This window comes from Mauremys reevesii, linkage group 18, assembly GCF_016161935.1.
Source record: "Mauremys reevesii isolate NIE-2019 linkage group 18, ASM1616193v1, whole genome shotgun sequence".
NCBI classification, from domain to species: domain Eukaryota; kingdom Metazoa; phylum Chordata; order Testudines; family Geoemydidae; genus Mauremys; species Mauremys reevesii.
This window is the reverse complement of record NC_052640.1, coordinates 26564094-26582187: the sequence shown is the minus strand read 5'-3', so window position 1 is coordinate 26582187 and position 18094 is coordinate 26564094. Positions and strand designations below refer to the sequence as shown.

General features: G+C 48.2%; 2 protein-coding genes across 3 annotated transcripts in view; both read right to left on the bottom strand.

The window, feature by feature from the left end:
* LRRC74B (leucine rich repeat containing 74B) overlaps positions 1–3080 on the bottom strand; it is a 42124-nt gene extending 39044 nt beyond the window's left edge. The window contains exon 1 of the mRNA XM_039505578.1: positions 2963–3080. Within this exon, the coding sequence (XP_039361512.1) occupies positions 2963–3077 (115 nt within the window). The 5' untranslated portion in view covers positions 3078–3080. The remainder of the gene's footprint in view (positions 1–2962) is intronic.
* Positions 3081–9304: 6224 nt separating this feature from the next.
* Positions 9305–18094, bottom strand: part of AIFM3 (apoptosis inducing factor mitochondria associated 3) — a 104341-nt gene continuing 95551 nt past the window's right edge. For both annotated transcript variants that reach the window (XM_039504528.1, XM_039504529.1), the window contains 2 exons: positions 13362–13466; positions 9305–10246 (listed from right to left, as the gene is read on the bottom strand). In XM_039504528.1, coding sequence (XP_039360462.1) covers positions 10207–10246; positions 13362–13466 — 145 coding nt within the window. In that variant the 3' untranslated portion in view covers positions 9305–10206. The remainder of the gene's footprint in view (positions 10247–13361; positions 13467–18094) is intronic.

Here is an 18094-nt window from a genome sequence, read left to right as displayed (position 1 = left end):
CATCATTACTCTACAGCTAATTTGCACGCAACAATTTCATTGGTTGTATGAGGGTGACTGCACAGTTTCTGGATTACGTGGCTCAGCTGCCACCCACACAAATCAACAGAGAGAAATCTTCCAGCACAACCCTTCTCTCACACACACACGAATCAACAGAACACAAACATACACAATAACCCCAAATATCACTCTGAAGTCTAGAATGTCTGTAGAGTCAGTGTGGAGTGATGGAAACAGCTACAAGTAAGGTCAAGGGCTCGTTTTGTTCACAATATCACCAGTGTGACAAGCTGCTCCTCCCACTCACCCCCCAGATGAACAGCTGTCACATATCTAGACAGACCTGGTGACTCTTTATTTGGTACCATTGCTGCCGCCAATCCAGTATTCACTCCTTATCTCTTGTAGGCTTAGACGTAAGGGTTTTAGTGTTTTCTCCCCAGGAACTGGAATCCCAGAGATGCATTCTAGCACGTGGTAATTATTACGTGGCGTCACTTTGAGAAGCAGCAGTCAGGTGCCTAAATAACTTAGTAGCGCGTATCAGACTTAGCCTGAGAGCCAGTGAAAATAACATCTTATTTATTACAATAAGAACAAATCTAATCTAATAGGGAACTAGAAGCATTAAAGAAATAGTTCTATACACAGAAACAGCTCACCTGTGTCTATGTCAGTCTGTCTTGAGTCTTAATTATTTACAAATATACAAACATTGTGCCATGACCTGTCTGTCCCGAGTAAGATCTCATCCAAGATTCTAGATACATACCCTGTGCAGCTAGCCACTCCGAATGCCACAGCCACGCTGCTATTTTTAGTGTACTAGCTCAATCAGAGCTAGCCTGGGTATGTCTCCGTGAGCTGGGAATTACAGCGCCCGCACCAGTGTAGACATACCCTTAGAATCCCTTTAGGCACCTAACTCTCCCCATACAATACATTGGGAAGTGTCTGCCTAATTCAGCTGTGAATCCCACTGGACAGCAGGGTGCTTAGAAGTCAGGCGTTGCAATACCAATGTACCTTTGTGCAGCTAGCCCTAGTAAGCTCTGCAGTGAAGGGACTGTACAGTGTCTAGTGCAATGTGACCCTGTTCTTCATGGTTTCCCTCCTAGGGTAGATGGGTGAGGCCATGCTCAGTAATAAGGTTTGTGACGTGCAGAGAACTATTCCTATGACCCAGCTGCAAAGCTTACTAAAGGGTAGGAAGGACAGCCCAGTGGCTAGGAAGCTGACTTGGCAGATGTAGGATCAGTTCCCTACTCTGCCACAGATGCCCTGTGTGGCCTTGGTCATGTCATTTAGGGCCAGATTTGTAAAGGTATTTAGGAACCTAGTGGGATTTAAACATTTTTTTAAAATCCCACCAGGCACCTATGTGTATAGGCACCCAAACATCTCACAAATCTAGCTCTAACACTCTGTGCCTCAGTTCCCCATATGGAAAACAAGGACCTTTCCTTCCCTCACAGGGGTGAGGAGTCAGCCACAAAGAGCCATCAGTTACATGAAGAGTGAAATAACCAGGATTATAAGCCTGGCTGGCTCCCAGAACAGGTCAAATAATAAGTGGACCATGGGGAAGGAAAACAGGTGTGGTGGGTTGCCCTACCCCGACTGTAACCTAACAGGGACTCGGATTCAGGGGAGATGCTATCAGAAGTGATCTGAAACCAAATACAGCAAGCGGGTCTGGTCCAACTTCAAAGAGGGAATCTTGCTGCAGGATAGGGATCTGGAGGATTTATATTAGCTCAGTTCTGAAGACACTGTCTTCCTGCAATGCTGGAGAAGAAAATCCCTGCTCCTTTAAAGTAACTCTGGGGGTTACTAAATTGGGCTTTCCAAAAACTCTTTATACAATGTTTTATTAAAATGTCCTTGTTAGTTTTAGATTGCCAGATTTAAAAGCCAGAAGGGAGCATTCTACTCATGCAATCTGACCTCCTGTACAACACGGGCCAGAGAATTTCACTCAGTGATTCCTGCATCACCCCCAGTCCTTCATGGTTGAGCTAGAACAGACCTTTTTGAGGGGGGGGAATCAAACATTCATTTAAAGAGTTAGCTGATGGAGAATTCACCATGTCCCCTGGTAATTTGTTCCAACACTCCAAGACTCTCTGTACAGAAATGGCAATTTCCTGCAATATTCTTGAAAACCCTTATTGAATTAGGGTCCATAGTACTAAATGCAAAGTTTAGGTATTGTTGTGCATCAGGATTGCAAGTAACCTTTCTGGGGGGCAGATGGGATGTAAGGCCTGGCTGATCACAGGACTATACTGAACAACATGCCAGACAAGAATGGACTTTTGGGGCAAACAAACAATGTCGAGTGGTTTGCTTGGGGAAATGTCCATGGGGAGGTGAATACCAATCCCCACCCGCCACAGTTATGCAAAATCCCAGCCTTTAGAAGGTACGTCCTGAAGAGTGAGCCTCTGTTAGCTGATCACCCGTTTCATGAGGCCAAAATCAAAGCCTCAAGCGGCATAAAGGAAAGAGTGACCTATTCATGTTGGTTCTGGTTCAGAATCGGAGATAGTTGTGAACTTGTAACCATGGGCAAAACCCATTGTGGGTTTTGAAGGACTGACACCGACTAGAGCCCAAGGTTGGAGTTATGGGGGAGTGTCACAGGGCAGGTGCACCCGATCAAAGGGCATCAGGTTGTGGGGGGATCAAAGTAGAGATTTAGTGACCCAGTGGCCCAAGCCAATGTGGCCGCCCCTCGGTGCAGGGTGGCACAGCCCAAGTAGCTACAGTCAGTAAGAAGGTCCTTCTGCTGCACAGTTCACCCTTCCAGGTGTCAGCTGCCCCACTGGCAGGGCAGGGGGACCCAGGCCTACCATGCTCCACCAGTGCTCCTACAGTCAGTCTCAGTCACTTGGTACCTCAGTCCTGATCCTTCAGTCACTTCCTACTCTTCCTTCCAAGGCTGGTAGTCTCCTACCCTCTACTGTCTCTCCTCTGTTGGCAGTGGCAGTGCTCCACTGGGGAGTCCACTGGAGCCTCAGGCTGGCTCCTGGAGCTCTGGCAGTCTCCCTATAAGAGCCTGCAACACACATCTGTTCTCATCAGTGGCCAGCCCAGACTGACCCGAACTACTTCCTTTTATACTCTGGTTCCAGCTAGCGCATGCCCAGCAGGGGCATGGCTTCCTTGGGCCGCAGAATGTGGTTAACCCTTTCTGAACCAGCGCAGGGTAAGTACAGCCCATCCCAGGGTGATCTCTGGTAAGCTTATTAGCAGAAGGGTATGTTCCTTTATTGTTTTAATATGTTTTCTCTGTAATGTTTTCACCTTAATATGCTTGCTTAAAAAAGAGCTGTGCGGTAACTTGTAATTGGTGGCAATTACACCACTTATAGCCATCTAAGAGCAAGCACAGCACAGACACTGGTCTATCTAGGCAATCTGGCTTGCTGGGAATATCACAGTGCAAGCAGGGAACCACGCAGCCTGGGAAAAACTGCAATCATGAGGGAGAGAGACATGGGTCTCTACGGAAGAGAAGTGATGACTGAAGAGCTGGGAGCCTAGAGTAGGTGTCCTCGAAGGCCCTGACAGGGGGAATACAGTGCAGTTGCCCTGAGCTGTGACACACTGATTATTAAAACTTTGCCACTTTTATTTCCAAATTGGATTTTTCTGACTTCAACCTCTAGCTGTTGAATTTTGTTATCCCTTTGCTGGACTAAGTCAGTATTGTTCTTCTTGTGTAGGTAATTACAGACAGTGATCAAATCACCTCTTAGCCTTCTCTTCAATACACTGTTAGGGAACCAGAAGGAAGGCAGTCTTGCCTAGTGGTCAGAGGAGGAGTCCTGGTCAGGGAACAGCATTGAGGGACAACACTGGCAGAGTCAACTGCCGATTACCAGAGCCAGGGATTGAGACAGAACCAAAGCTGAGGGCTGGAGCCGGGATCAGATACCAAATGCCAAAGCCAAGGGTCAAACCAGAGTTGGAATTAGAGGTCAGAGCCAGGCTTGGTAGCTGATGGTCGGCAGTGAGCTGTAAGGCCAGGAACTGGAGGAGAGGCAAGGATCAGGGGCACGGTGGGAACTGGGGGTGAAGCAGGTGCCAGGAGCAGAGCAGGAATCAGGAACAGGGTTGGGTGCAGAATGCAGGCAGCAGGCACAAGCAAGGTCCAGTGCAGAAGCAGGAAATCACCCAGTAGCTCAACTTCCCGTGCCTTTTTCTGGCTTAAACAGCATGGTGGAGCTGGGCGATCCTCCAACCAGGGCTCCCATGGGCGGTGCCTTGGATGAGGCTGTAGCCTTGCTAGCTCCTTGGACCGCCACGTTTCAGCAGACATTGGGTGGTGGCCAGGATGCGACAGCTGGCTGGGGACATGCAGGCCTGCATTCGAGCCCAGGGCATTGCATCGATTACACTGAGCTCCTTTCATCTGTTTTCCAGGCTCTGAGTCACTCTCGTAGTTCTTCTCAGGACCCACCCCAAATATTCAGCCACCTTCTATAACTGGGCATTGCATACAGGCAGTGGTCTCACCAGAGCCTTATACAGGTCACAAAACGTCCCTATTTCTCATTGATATTCCCCCATTCATACATCTAAAGCTCGCATTAGCTTTCTTAGTCACAATATCCTACTGGATGGGAGCACGTATTCAGCTGGGTGCACGATGCCCAACTCCTTGTCAGTCGCTGTTTTCCAGGGTACAGTCCCCCAGCCAGTCAGCGTTCCTACATGCATGACCTCCATTGGGCTGCATGACAGCTTCTATTGCTTGCTTGTGCCCAATTTACCGAGCAATCCAGATTTTCCTGTAACAGGGACCTACTCCCTGTTCTACTCCCCACTCCCCCCGCACAATATTTGTGCCATCTGCAAACTTGGCCAGTAGTGATTTTATGTTTTCTTCCAGACGACGGACACAGACATTGAATAGCTTTGGGCTAAAAGCTGACCCATACAGGACCCCACAGACAGACCCCACTCTTTGATGACTCCCCATTTGTAAGAAAAGCTCGGCGGCAGGAAAATGGAAGGATAGAGGATCTGGGGGCAGCTTAGTTGTAGGCAAATAAATTACAAAAGTAATCAGCTGGAAGCTTGGTCTTTATTATTCAGGTTATATTTACATTCATCCATGCAGAGCACTAGATGAATATGCAGATTCTCCCTATAAGAGTCTACAGTGAGGAAAGGAAGATTAGCCACCTATAATCAGAACATTTGTCAGTACAGATGATAACAATAGATAAGAAAATGTCTCATCTCCCTTCTCACACAGATCCTCACACACTGCCTGCTTCTCCCACAGTTCACAATCACTCATTACCCTTTCAGGAGGGGTTTCATTATAATCAGTCTAATTATTGCTAATTTAAAAATTCTGAAAGGAACAAAAGGAAAAAGGGAAGGAAGGAAAAGAAAGGCATTCTGGGAGTGCCCCAATTGAATGCCCTACAGCTGATTACAGTCAGGAGGGATATAATGTAGACCCAGGCCTGATTCTCTCACATTGGTTTGCAACTAGTTCCTGTTAAATCCAGTGGCAACTGTGTGTATGTGACTGAATCAGCACAGAGATCTATTCATTATGCATTGCAACGTGCTCATGGCATTCACAATAAATAAGATAGTCCATGCATATTATTGCGTGTTAAGCTTAGATTCTCTTTCCATGCCATACATAATTGCTTCTTCCGCATAGTAGGTTTTGGTGGCTCTGTTTTGCATAATGAGGATGATGCTATATATATAGCACGCTAGCAGCGCATAATTCTTTAAACAGCAAAGAGAGCTGGTGAAAAAAGGAAGCAACACAATTTCATAACAAATTTTGTTTGGTTTGAAATGAAACCTTTTCCATTTTTTCAGGAATTTTGTGCGTCGTTTCAAATCAAAGTTTTATCTAATCTTTTATCAAAACCAATATTGCCCTTATGTTTTTGCCAAAAGCTGACTTTTCGACAAACAAAAGTTTTTGATTAAAAATGTCAATTAAAAATTTCTCCCCAAATTCCAGAGAAAACGAACCATTTCAATAACAACAAGGTTGATGACATATTTCACATGGGGGGAAAGGCTATTTTTTTTCAATGGAAAACCTTTTCTTTCAAAAATGTTGACCATCTTTAATAGCAAGTAAGAACAAATGGCAACATTTTCAAGGGTTGATGCCTAACGTTTGGCCCCTAGGTGAGGTTTTTTTCAAAGGCACAGATGGGACTTTCACTTGTAAATGGGCAGGTCGCTGCTTTCTTGTTGAAAATCTTCCCCTTCCGAGGTCTAATTCTGGCCACAGTTGCTGCCCCAAGGAGTTGAGCATCCACATACACTTCCTGTGGCCTGCTGGCCAGGTTTGGTGTGAGAAGAAATGAGTGTCTATGTGCATGGGGCAAAGGTGGAAAGGGGCTGGTACGTACAGCTAATGGACACAGGGGCAAGGGCTGCTTTGCTTGTCTTTACACCCAAGAGCCATTTGCATAAGGCCGAGCCAGAGAGCGAGGAGACCAGAAAACATATGGAGGAGGCAGACAGCTGGATTTGCTGTGGGAAGCTGGAGAACCCAAGCAGGATAAAGGATAATTAGTTATCGACAAGCTGAGAGAGGTAGTTTGTTGGAGGAACGCAGGGGAGTAATTAGCTACGAGGTAGAAATCAGGAGGAGAAGGTAGTGAATCGAAAGAGGAAGCGGGTGGGTTCTCCAGGCAGAGGGTGGAGGAAGCAGCCAAGGACATATGAAAATAACCTGGCAATGAGACTGCAAAGACGAAAGGCTCCATGCTGACCCCTCCTACCTCCAGCCTGCGGAGGAGTGGTCTTGAGTGACCTTGAGGGGAGGAGAGAAAGAGAATTCAAGAGGAGCCAGGAAATTTCTGAGCCTCAGAAAGGTTAAATGAGCCATAGGGGCTGCACAGGGCTTCAAAGCCCAGCGTCCCTGTTCCGTCGCACTCTAATGGGACAGCTCTAAAAGGAGAAAACTTAAGTGGCTGCTTGGGGATCCTGCAGGTGGGTGTGGCCTGCATTTAGTGGGTCCAGCACAGATGGGAAGCAGCACTGAAGCTGAAGAGGGGTTTCTGAACAGCGCCCGGGGCCTGCAGGCTCCCCCATCACCAAGGGGCCTCTGAACCCTCTATGTTCCCTATAGGTTTCTGCTGACCCCACTCCACCAGCCAAGTCAGCTCTTGCTGCTCTCCAGCCTGCTGACAGGGACCAGCCATTGTTGTTCCTGCTGCTATTGCCTCTCTGGGGAGCAGGAAACCTTCCAGCGCCTCCTGCAGATGGCTGAGTCCCTCACCTCTTTTCCCACCTCCATTAAAAGAGCAGTGGCTCCAACTGCTCCTCTCTGCCTGGGGTTCGGCCCTTCACTCCATGCCCCCTTCTCTGCTCCTTCCCTCATGAAAAAAACCCTACTGGCTCCTGGGCCTGTTGCTTGTCTTTCCCCCTTCTGCCGAAGAGGCAGCAGGACCTGTGCTTCTCAGTTTCCACCTGCCCCCTACGCTCACACCTTCATCCCTAGACTCACCTCTACTCCTGCTTACTTGCTATGGGGGCAGGGGGTTCCCAATCCCAGGCCTTGTCTGGATGGAGAAAGAGGTGCTTTTAAAATGGGGTGAACTAACACAGCTCAAAAACGCTGGAGTAGACAGGGCAAGTGGTATTTTCCCACATGTTAGCTGGCTGACGTGAACTCTTGGAACGGGCTAGGATTGGCCACAACCAGCTAACACATTTTAAAGGAGTTAGAACCTATCTACATTAGTGGCTAATGCGTTTTTAAATAGCACTTAATTAAAATGTATTAGCCAACATGATTTTTTAAAAAACCACCTTTGTCCTAGTCTGGATAAGGCCGCAGCGGGGAAGGAAGAGAAGGGCCAGTATGGCTGCACTGGGATCTTAGAAAACTTCTTAAAGATCTTAAAACAAAGGGAATAAAAAAATAAGGAAAATGATTCATTCCAGGGGGCAAGGGGCAGGGGGGCGGAGAGAAAGAGTGACAACAGGGATGTATAAGGTCAAGTCACAGAGACCGAGACCTGGGCATCACTGCGAAAGTGCTGTGGACAATAATACTGAAAAGCTGATCATGCCATTTGTAAGTCATTGGTACATCCCTGACTGAAATACTGTGTTCTGTTCTGGTTACGCCCTCTGCCAATAGTTACAGCAGAAATAGCAGGGACTAGAAATGGGTGATACCAATGACAGGAGGCCTTGCTGTCTAATGACTTATGCAAAACAACTGAAGAAGAAGGGAGTGTTCATGGGGCTGGATCAGGCAGAAGCAAGTTAAAGAGTGTGGAAAAATTGGAAAGAGTCCAGCGGAGGGCAACAAAAATTATTAGGGGGCTGGAGCACATGACTTACGAGGAGAGGCTGCGGGACCTGGGATTGTTTAGTCTGCAGAAGAGAAGAATGAGGGGGGATTTGATAGCTGCTTTCAACTACCTGAAAGGGGGTTCCAAAGAGGATGGATCTAGACTGTTCTCAGTGTTACCTGATGACAGAACAAGGAGTAATGGTCTCAAATTTCAGTGGGGGAGGTTTAGGTTGGATATTAGGAAAAACTTTGTCACTAGGAGGGTGGTGAAGCACTGGAATGGGTTCCCTAGGCAGGTGGTGGAATCTCCTTCCTTAGAGGTTTTTAAGGTCAGGCTTGACAAAGCCCTGGCTGGGATGATTTAGTTGGGTTTGGTCCTGCTTTGAGCAGGGGGTTGGACTAGATACCTCCTGAGGTCCCTTCCAACCCTGATATTCTATGTTTCTATGAAAGAGACCAAGATGACTAGATCTGTATTCAAAACAGGATGATCTGATAACATTCACCCTGGGATGCTAAAGGAATAAGATGAAATGGTATCACAACCATTGACAATTATACTTGAGATCTTTTGGAGATCACAAGGCTTGTTCTGGTCTCACTTACACTGATGTAAATCAGGAGTAACTCCATTGGAACAATGGAGTTGCACCAGCATCATTCCAGTGTAAGTGAGGTCAAAACTGGTCCCTGGGGAACTGGGAAAGACTGAATCTAGCCCATGTGTTTACGAACTGAAAAAGGGAGACCCGGGTCTTTCCAGAACAGGGAGTTTAACTTCCACACCTAGCAACTGACTGCAATTAACACAGGAGTCAGAGTCTACATCCCAAGGATACTTGCTGGGCTAGTGCTCCAAAAATAGCCGTGTAGACAGCGCTTGGACTGGAAGTCGAGAAGCCCGAGTTTCAGTCCGAGCTGCAGCGGCGAAGCACTGTCTACACAGCTGTTTTTAGGGTGCTAGCCCCGCAAGCTGGAGTCTGTCGACCTGGGCTGGGAGGCTCGCCCCTGTGAGCTGTGTACCTCAGGAGCTCCGTGCTTATGGCTGAGGGTGTGGATAAAGGTGAAGCTATATGACTCGGACTGTGCAGGTAAGGATCTAAATGGGAGCCCGTGGCTGTGGTTGAAGCTGTGTGGGTGCAGATGACACTGTGGGTGGAAAGTGAACCTGGTTGGGGGAATTCAGGGGAGGCAAGCAGTTGTGTGAGGGCGGCACCATAGGGTGTCTAGGGGAGAGCGGGGGGGTTGGTGCAGGTTGGAGAGTGATGCAGGGTGTTGGTGAGGGCATGCTGGGATGTGAGTGGCGTGTGGGTGAGGGGTAGGCTAGTTGGGTGCGTATTGTGGGTGAAGTCGGGAGCATGGGGTGCAGTGAAAGGCTGTGGCATTGTTTATAGGGGGAGCAGACATGTCCCAGGGTGGGTAACTTTACCATGTGGCCAAGATGACTAGTTTGCCTTGTTTTTGCAGGCGGTCCCTCCCTACCAGAAGAAAGTGCCAGTAAGTTCTGTTCTATTCACCACATGTCCCTGCAGCCAGCAGGGCTCGTGGAGAGATGCAGCTGTCGGTGCTAGAGCGTATGCTTGCTTCAGACTCTGAAGACCAGGGCAAGTCAGTGCTTCCTCAGGGATCCTGTGTTCTCCTTGTGTTTCCATAGGGTTTTTAAACTCTGCAGAGCCCACGCATGCAGCCTGCCACTGGTGCGTCAGAACCACCAGCTGTGTGTACAGAGGGCGTTGTTGGGAATATAATGGTTCAGTGAAAGATGCTCGATTCTTCAAAGTGTGAGGGAGGCAATGACTCAGCTGACTAGATTTGCATTTAGCAGCGGAGCCTCCTGGTCATCCCGGTCTCCTCTCGGGCAAGTGCAGCCTCAGCAGAAATCAGTTATTTCCATGTTAAGAGCCTTTTCCAGTTAACCAAGACATGTCTCCAGTTCTAAGGCAAAGACAAAAGCAGGACAACAGGATTAACCAAATCTGCTCACCTAGTGTTTCTGAGTTTGCCTTCTGCACGGGTCAGTATTGCTAGCTATCATGCTGCTCCAGTTTCTCTGCAGCGAACACTCTCTCTTCCCTGAGTTGCCTGCAACCCTGCTGGAGGAACTGGGGCACAATATTGACCTGATATAGCCAAATGCAGAGAGGGGAGCATGTCCAGGCTTTGTGTCATTAAAGTCTTATCTATATCCCAAGTTGCACTGGTTTACAAAAAGGTGTGATTTAAAAAAAAAAGTGATTTAGTTAAACCAGTACAAAACCCTGTGTAGAGGCTCTTAATTCAATTTAAATTTGGTTTAGGTTGTTTTAGCTGAAATTGTTAAAAACCAAGTTTAAACTGAATTCCGAATGGGCACACTGGGTTTTGCACTGGTTTAATGGAATCAGTTGTTGAACCAAGTTACAGGTGAACCAGTGCAACCAGGAATATAGACCAGGCCCATAGGTCTAGCGGTGCAGTGGGTGCACATTTACAAGTTGAGGAATGAGCACTATTGTGGGTTACACGTTAACAAATCCAACCCCACGTGTCCAAACTCCTTTTCCACAGAAGCAATAGATTTATCAACTGCTCTACGCAGAGGGAACAAACCACAGTCAAACCACTTCATTCCAGTCAAAGGAGTCTTTTCCATGTGAGGGGCTGCTCCATTTAGGCAAATAGAGTAAATGACATTTCTGCAGGAATTAGGAACATCTCCCAAATCAGGGCTTCGGCAGTTGACAACTTAAAATCTGTCACTTTAACCCTTCATTGCTAACATGCGGCAAGTTCAAGATACAAAAGGAAACATACTTGCCATGGCGAATGAACAGCCTTTAATAGGTGTATGCAGCAGGAAAACAGGGAGAGAATGTTGGGTTAGTATTAAGCGTCCTATTCCTGATGCATGGCAGGGCCAAAGGTCCTTTCCCACCCCCACCCCCAGGAGGGGAAGAGAACAGGCTGGCTCCTGACCGGTGAGCAAAAAGCAGCCTCTGCGCTCCAAGGCCAGAGCAGCGAGACTGCTTTCCATGCTCTGCAGGCAAGGGGGGCGAAATGCCAGACTCCCACTGTGGGAAGTCACTGCTGACCAAGATGTGGCACATCACAGGCCCCAGACCCTCACCCACCCACTCCTGAAATAGACCCTTAACCTCTGGCTGAGTGACTGAAGTCCTCAAATCACGGTTTAAAGACTTCAACTTCCAGAGAATTCTCCATTTACGCTAGTTTAAACTTGCCAGTAATGTTTACCTTTCAACATGACATTTTTCATATCTGGTGACTTGAAGGAATGTAAACTTTTTTTAAAAAAAAAGTTTCAGCAAAAATAAGTTGGGCACTTTTGAGGACAAGGAAAGTGGGGGATGGGGGGCAGGGGGAAATGCATTTTGGCCATTATAAAATGCAACTGTTTGTTAAATCCCTAGCTCCTTAGTGCTTTAAGCCAGAAATCGAAATTTGTCACAGGGACAGTCTGGAGTGATCTGGGGTATGTCCATTTCAACTTGACTGAGTTAAAAGATTTATATACACTGTTGGATTTTCATTCAGTAGACATCGGTCTCTCAATATTTTCTTGGCATCACTTATGTAAGTTGAGTGGAACTTCTGTCTGCCTTCAGAATGCTCCCCTTCTCCTAGGGGTATGTGCTATGCCACATTCCATTCCGGGTCCACATGCTTATATACAGGCTCCCTCCTCCATCACTGTGGTTTGGTCAGGGCACAGGCAGGGATCCTGCCGAACTGGGCCTGCATGGCTAGTTTCCCTGTAAACGTGCGGGACTCACCCCTGCGGCGCCTCCTGCTGGTCGTCTCAGGGAATTAGCTCTGAGCGTCCTCTGCAGGCCAGTGTCCTGCTGACCCCCCCCCTCTATGTCCCTCCTGGGCCCTGGAGCCCCTTGTCTTTGCGGTGCTTCCCCCTGGCAATATCCCCACAGTCTCATGGCTCTCCCCACCCTGCCTCAGTCATGGGTGACTGCCAGTCACCATCCAGCCCCCGCTCGCTGGGGCAGACTGCAGTGTAAAAGCCACTCATCATAGGCAAGGGGAGTTTGCACAAGCTGCCTTCCTCTGCCTCCTAGTACCTCTATGGACCAGGCCCTGCAGCCTGGGGAGTTGCCAGCCTGGAGCTCCCCTGCTCCTCTGGCTCTCCCCAGCCCTGCTTCACTTCCAGTCCCCTTCCTGCAGGCAGCCAGGCCCTACTCTCTCCCAGCCTGGAGAGAGACTTCTGGGCCTCTGGCTCACAGCCTTTTTATACAGGCCAGTGGTGGCCTGATTGGGGCGCGGCTGCAGCTGTTTCCCCAAGGCTCAGGGCTGGTGTAACCCATTAGGCGACCTAGGAGGTCGCCTAGGGCGCTGACATTGGGGGGTGGCAACCGCAGTCATCAGTGGTATTTCGGGGGCGGGACCTTCCACCGCCTCTGTCAGGGGCACCATTTCGGGGGCGGGACCTTCCACCGCCTCTGTCAGGGGCACCATTTTGGGGGCGGGACCTTCCGCCGCCTCTGTCAGGGGCACCATTTCGGGGGCGGGACCTTCCGCCGCCTCTGTCAGGGGCACCATTTTGGGGGCAGGACCTTCCGCCGCCTAGGGCGCCAAAAAGGCTCCCGGCACTCCTGGCAAGCATTGCTGCTTTCCTAGCAGCAGCCCTCTCGCAGTCTCAGCCCTCTCCCAGGGCTGATTTCAAGCCCTTCAGGGCAGGAGCGGGTCACCACCCCGCCCCATTCCCCATGAGGCGATCCATGTGAAAATGGGACGGATGGTGAATAGTGACTAAGGGAGGGAGCAAGGGATAGTGTGTGGTGGAGGGTTAATGAGTGTAGTGGCACTAGAGGAGTGAGTGTGTTTAGGAAGTACAGCTGGCAGGAGCAAACAGCAGTATGGGTTGCCATTTGTCATTCACCTGAACTAAAATGGGATGAACCATTGCTTCTAGCCCAGGTGGTGTTTCTGCTCTAGCACCTGCCAGCTGATGTATCACTCGCCTGTATGGTTTTGATTTTACTTGGGCCGATTTATGTCACAATGTTAGTATGTTCAATTGTCTTTAGCAGCGTCTACTTACTCCACATCTCGTTTTCTGATCGCTCTCCCAGAGGCCATGACCTCAGCGACTTTGGACACAATCGGGTCATAGTTCATACTAGCCACAGCAATCACCTCCTCATTCCTACAACAAAGATCAGAGGTGTGAAGGAGACATTGCAAGTAATTAAGTGAATGGCTTTAGATGGACACTTTTTTCTTTCACGAAAGGGTAAACTCCTTGATGGAACCACCAGGGATTATGAACCTATAATAGCAGCAAAGAATCCTGTGGCACCGTATAGACTAACAGACAGGATTCTTTGCTGCTTCTACAGAACCAGACTAACACGGCTACCCCTCTGATACTTGAACCTATAATCTCTTTCCAGCTTCAGGAGCCCCCGTTAGCCCATGTGCTTGTTACCTCAGACAGCAGCACCCGGTGAGGGAGAGCGGTCGGTGAGCAGCACATGGGCAGGCACTGGTGGGGAGTGGATGGAGCCCTGGCTCCATGCCTGGTCCCAGCTTTGCTCATGGGACAGCACAGCTACACACTCCCCTAGTCAGGCCAGTACAGTCCGACCCTGTGGTGCTCTGATGTGGCTTTAAGTACTAAAACAACCCAAAACGTTTTTTTGAGGTGGAAAAAAAATGTCCAGCTGCCTCTGGAGAAGGAGGGCAGAACCTAGACAACATGATAGATGTTGTACTAGAGCTGTGATGGGGGAGGGATAGCTCAGTGGTTTGAGCATTGGCCTGCTAAACCCAGGGTTGTGAGCTCAATACTTGAGGGGGCCACTTAGGGATCTGGGGCAACAATTGGTCTTGCTAGTGAAGGCAGGGGGCTGGACTCAGTGACCTTTGTCCCTTCCAGTTCTAGGAGATTGGTATATCTCCAATTATTACTATGCCTTCTAGTGTGCATAGAAACCACAGTGCTGCAGGTGGTGGAAAATTAGGTGAATGTGATTCTAGCCTTTCATTTCATCTGCCAGTATGTTAAAAAGTGTCTGGAAACAAAGTGAAATGGTTCATTGCAGGTTGAATAAATGTCTGTCAACTTTTTCAAATCACCACGTTTTTTCAGTTTTTGGATTAGGTCTGGTTGAGCTGAAATTTTAAAAAAGCTTTTTTGGAAATGCCAGCAGGGCTGAGAAATCATTTATTCCCCCAGCTCTAATGAGGACCACACCTAATAACGTACAATGGTTTTTCACTGCTAAAAAGAGTCGGGAATGTCATACAGACAAAGAGACATGCAGTCTGCCCAAAGCACTTGAGCCTAAATCAAAATGAACCTGTACAGCATTCAAGTAATGATTATGCTTCTGACAAGAATACGTGTTCACAATTTCTCTGAGACCTGCAGAGATTCATGTGTAGAACAACACAAAAAGCAATGCAATCCCTCACAGAGTAAAGTAAGAAATATTCCAATAAGAGGGTCCTTCTGTATCAAAGTGCAGGGATGGAGTGATGATAGAGTACTTAAACTCATTCATTCAACAGAGTGGTAGCTCCAATAGGGATAGAAGAAAAATCAGCTGGATGAATATGTTCTACCCTGAGAGAATTAGATACTTTTGAAAATCCCCATCGTCAATCTATTTAGCTCATTGAAGAGAAGCATAAGAGGTGACAAGTACCTAGATTAAGGATTCGGACAGCAAACAGCTCCTTAATCTAGAATGGTCAGAACAAAGGTTCAATGGCTGGAAGCTGAAGATTGACAAATTCATAATAGAAATATGGCACACATTTTTACCAGTGAGGGTAATTAACTTTTGGAAGAATTTATCAAGGGACCGGGTTAATTCTCCAGTTCTTTGCAAGTGTCCCACAGGAAATCGGACATTGAATGGGTTGATGGATAAGCTTGAGGAGGCAGGTGTTGATGTTACTGAGCTGAACAACGTTCTGTTTTGAGATCTCAAATACACCGATGGCCTTGTCTTGTTGGCTCAGTTGGATGAATTGCTGCAGCCAGGCAAGAAGTAGTGTGTACGGGTCTGATTATTAATCTCGATAAAATTCAATCCTGGGCCTTGCTATCAAGCATTCTCCAACTCCAGATTTCAAGCAGCTCGCTATTAACAGTCCAGACTGGACATCGAGCAGGTGGCAACTGGCAAATACCTGACGTGTCACAGACAGTGCTGGAGGTTGCTCCAGAGATGTGGGCACTTGTATAGCAGCAGCTGCTGCCAAGTTTCACACCCTCCATCAGCCTCTGTTGCAATGTCATGACATTAAGCCTGCTACAAAGCTGCAGCTCGATAGGCCACGGTTCTACCCACTCTGTTGTACGCCAGTGAAATGTGCATGCTGAGGAAGGCTAACGAGCATTTGATTGATGTTTTCAGTTCTTATTGTCTACGTCAGTTTCTCCTTATTAAGAGGCAGGACAAGATCAGAAATGAGGATATTTGAAGCTGACCCCAGCAATGGCTTCCATCAGCAATGGTTTGGTTTTGGTGACTCTCTTGGCACAGACGTGTTATTAAGATAGAAGACCAACAAATCACGAAGTGTGTTTACCCAGGAATGCCGCTACACAGCTAGTGGTCATGTGGTCACCTGAAGCTTTGGTGCTGTGATAAGATTGCCAGTGATGGGCATAAACTGAACAGCCAGCCAGCCTGCAAGACCTAGCTGGAAATAAATCCAGCTGGTGCTTGCTCTGCAAGGAGGCCATGTCCCTTTGGGATTTGCCATGATGGTGATGATGATGGGAAACGGGGGTGGAGCTCCAGGAATCCAATTATGCCTACTGGATTCTCGAGGTGCATCTACCCTGGCCCTGGCACAACGGTGCAAAGTTTCGGGGCTGCTGTAACTTTCACCAAGTGAAACGTTCACCAAGGTCCTTATGGGACCTTGTACCAGTTATGAATTGGCCTGGTGAAGTAATCTCCATCCTTACCCCTCTCACTCCCAACACCCCTCCAGCCCCATCAGAATGTTAGTGGTCGTTGGTCTAGGAGCCAGTGATGACACTTTATGCCAGGTCAGAGCTCCCCACCACTCGAGAATTTCTTAGGCAGCTAGCTGAGGCCAGAGTCTGCAGGTGGCAACAAAATGGTTTGAACATGAGGAAAGAAGCTGGGCCTCTAAACCAAGATTGGATGCCATTATGAAAGATATACCCTACCTCAGCCACTAGTTGCTGGGCAGGATGCAGGAATCACAGGGTGAAATTATCTGGCCTGTGTTAAGCAAGTGGGCAGACCAGCTGATCAGAATGGTCCTTTCTGGCTTTAACATCCCTGAGCCAGATTCTTAACCAGTGTAAATGGGCATAGCTCCAGTGAAGTCATACTTCAGTAACCAGACTGTCTCTCTTCCCCCGCCTCAACAGCATGTTTGCAGCAATCACTTTTAAAAACTACGTTGAAAAATGATTTTTTTTAACACAGTGGAAACTAGCGTGGACAGGGCTTAGAAGAGCAGCAATAGAAGCCTGGTTAACCTGCATTCGACACGGACACCACTCCCATAACTCCAGGTGTCACAGCAATGACCTTCAGATCTGGGTTGTACACAGTCTGGGGTGAAAACCAATAATCCTCAAGCAACTAACCCAAACACTAGCAGGCTAGTACCCTGCCTGCTGGGAATGCCAGATAAGTTACAAACTAGATTGCAAACAATTAATTCTGGGCGGCTATCTCACTACAGAGAAATGCAGTCTCTTATCTAAATATCAGATCGATGCATAAAACTAGAAATAGATACTGACAAGTATAAAACTTCTGGACTGTCACGGGCACCTAATTAGGTAGCTTAGATGAAAGGTGAGAATGAAAAATGACAATTTCCACTTCACTGTTTAAAGACAAGGAAGTAAGAGGCAGGGGCGGCTCCAGGCCCCAGCACGCCAAGCGCGTGCTTGGGGCGGCATGCCGCGGGGGGCGCTCTGCTGGTCGCTGGGAGGGTGGCAGGCAGGCAGCCTTCGGCGGCATACCTGCGGAGGGTCCGCTGGTCCTGTGGCTCCGGTGGATCTCCCATAGGCGTACCTGCGGAGGGTCCGCTGGTCCCGCGGCTTTGGTGGAGCCACGGGACCAGCGGACCATCCGCAGGCACGCCTGCGGGAGGTCCACCGGAGCTGCGGGACCGGCGACCGGCAGAGCGCCCCCCGCGGCATGACGCCGTGCTTGGGGCAGCGAAATGTTTAGAGCCGCCCCTGGTAAGAGGGAGGCTCTATCAATCAGCTAGGGTAAAAGATTTGCTATTCTGAAGCAAGGGATAAACAATGTATATATTTGAGAAAAAGAAAAGAGATGGCACAAACATTTTCCAAATAGGTAGCCTATCGACTTAGGGTTACCGGATAGCAACTGTGAAAAAACAGGACAGTGGGTGTGTGTGGGGGGGGGGGGGGGGGAATAGGTGCCTATATAAGAAAAAGTCCCAAAAAACAGGACTGTCCCTTTAAAAACGGGACATCTGGTCACCCTACCTATCGTTGACTGAGAATTGGGCATGATTGAGACAATGACAGAACCATTATCAATGGGGAAATCCTCTTATAGACTCATACACTGTAATTATTTACTTTGAAAACATTTCTAGGTCTTGTAATGTCAACAAAGTTATGGACAACTGGGTCCTTTTATGGTGTCTCAAATAGGACATCTTAAATACATGTCACTTTTGAAAATCTTGGCCATAGGAGAAGATATAAGAAATGCCTCTTAAAGTCAACTGGGGCACCATTTCTGAAACTGGGGTGTGGAAGAATTAGGAATTAAGGCCCACAGACAGAGGGCA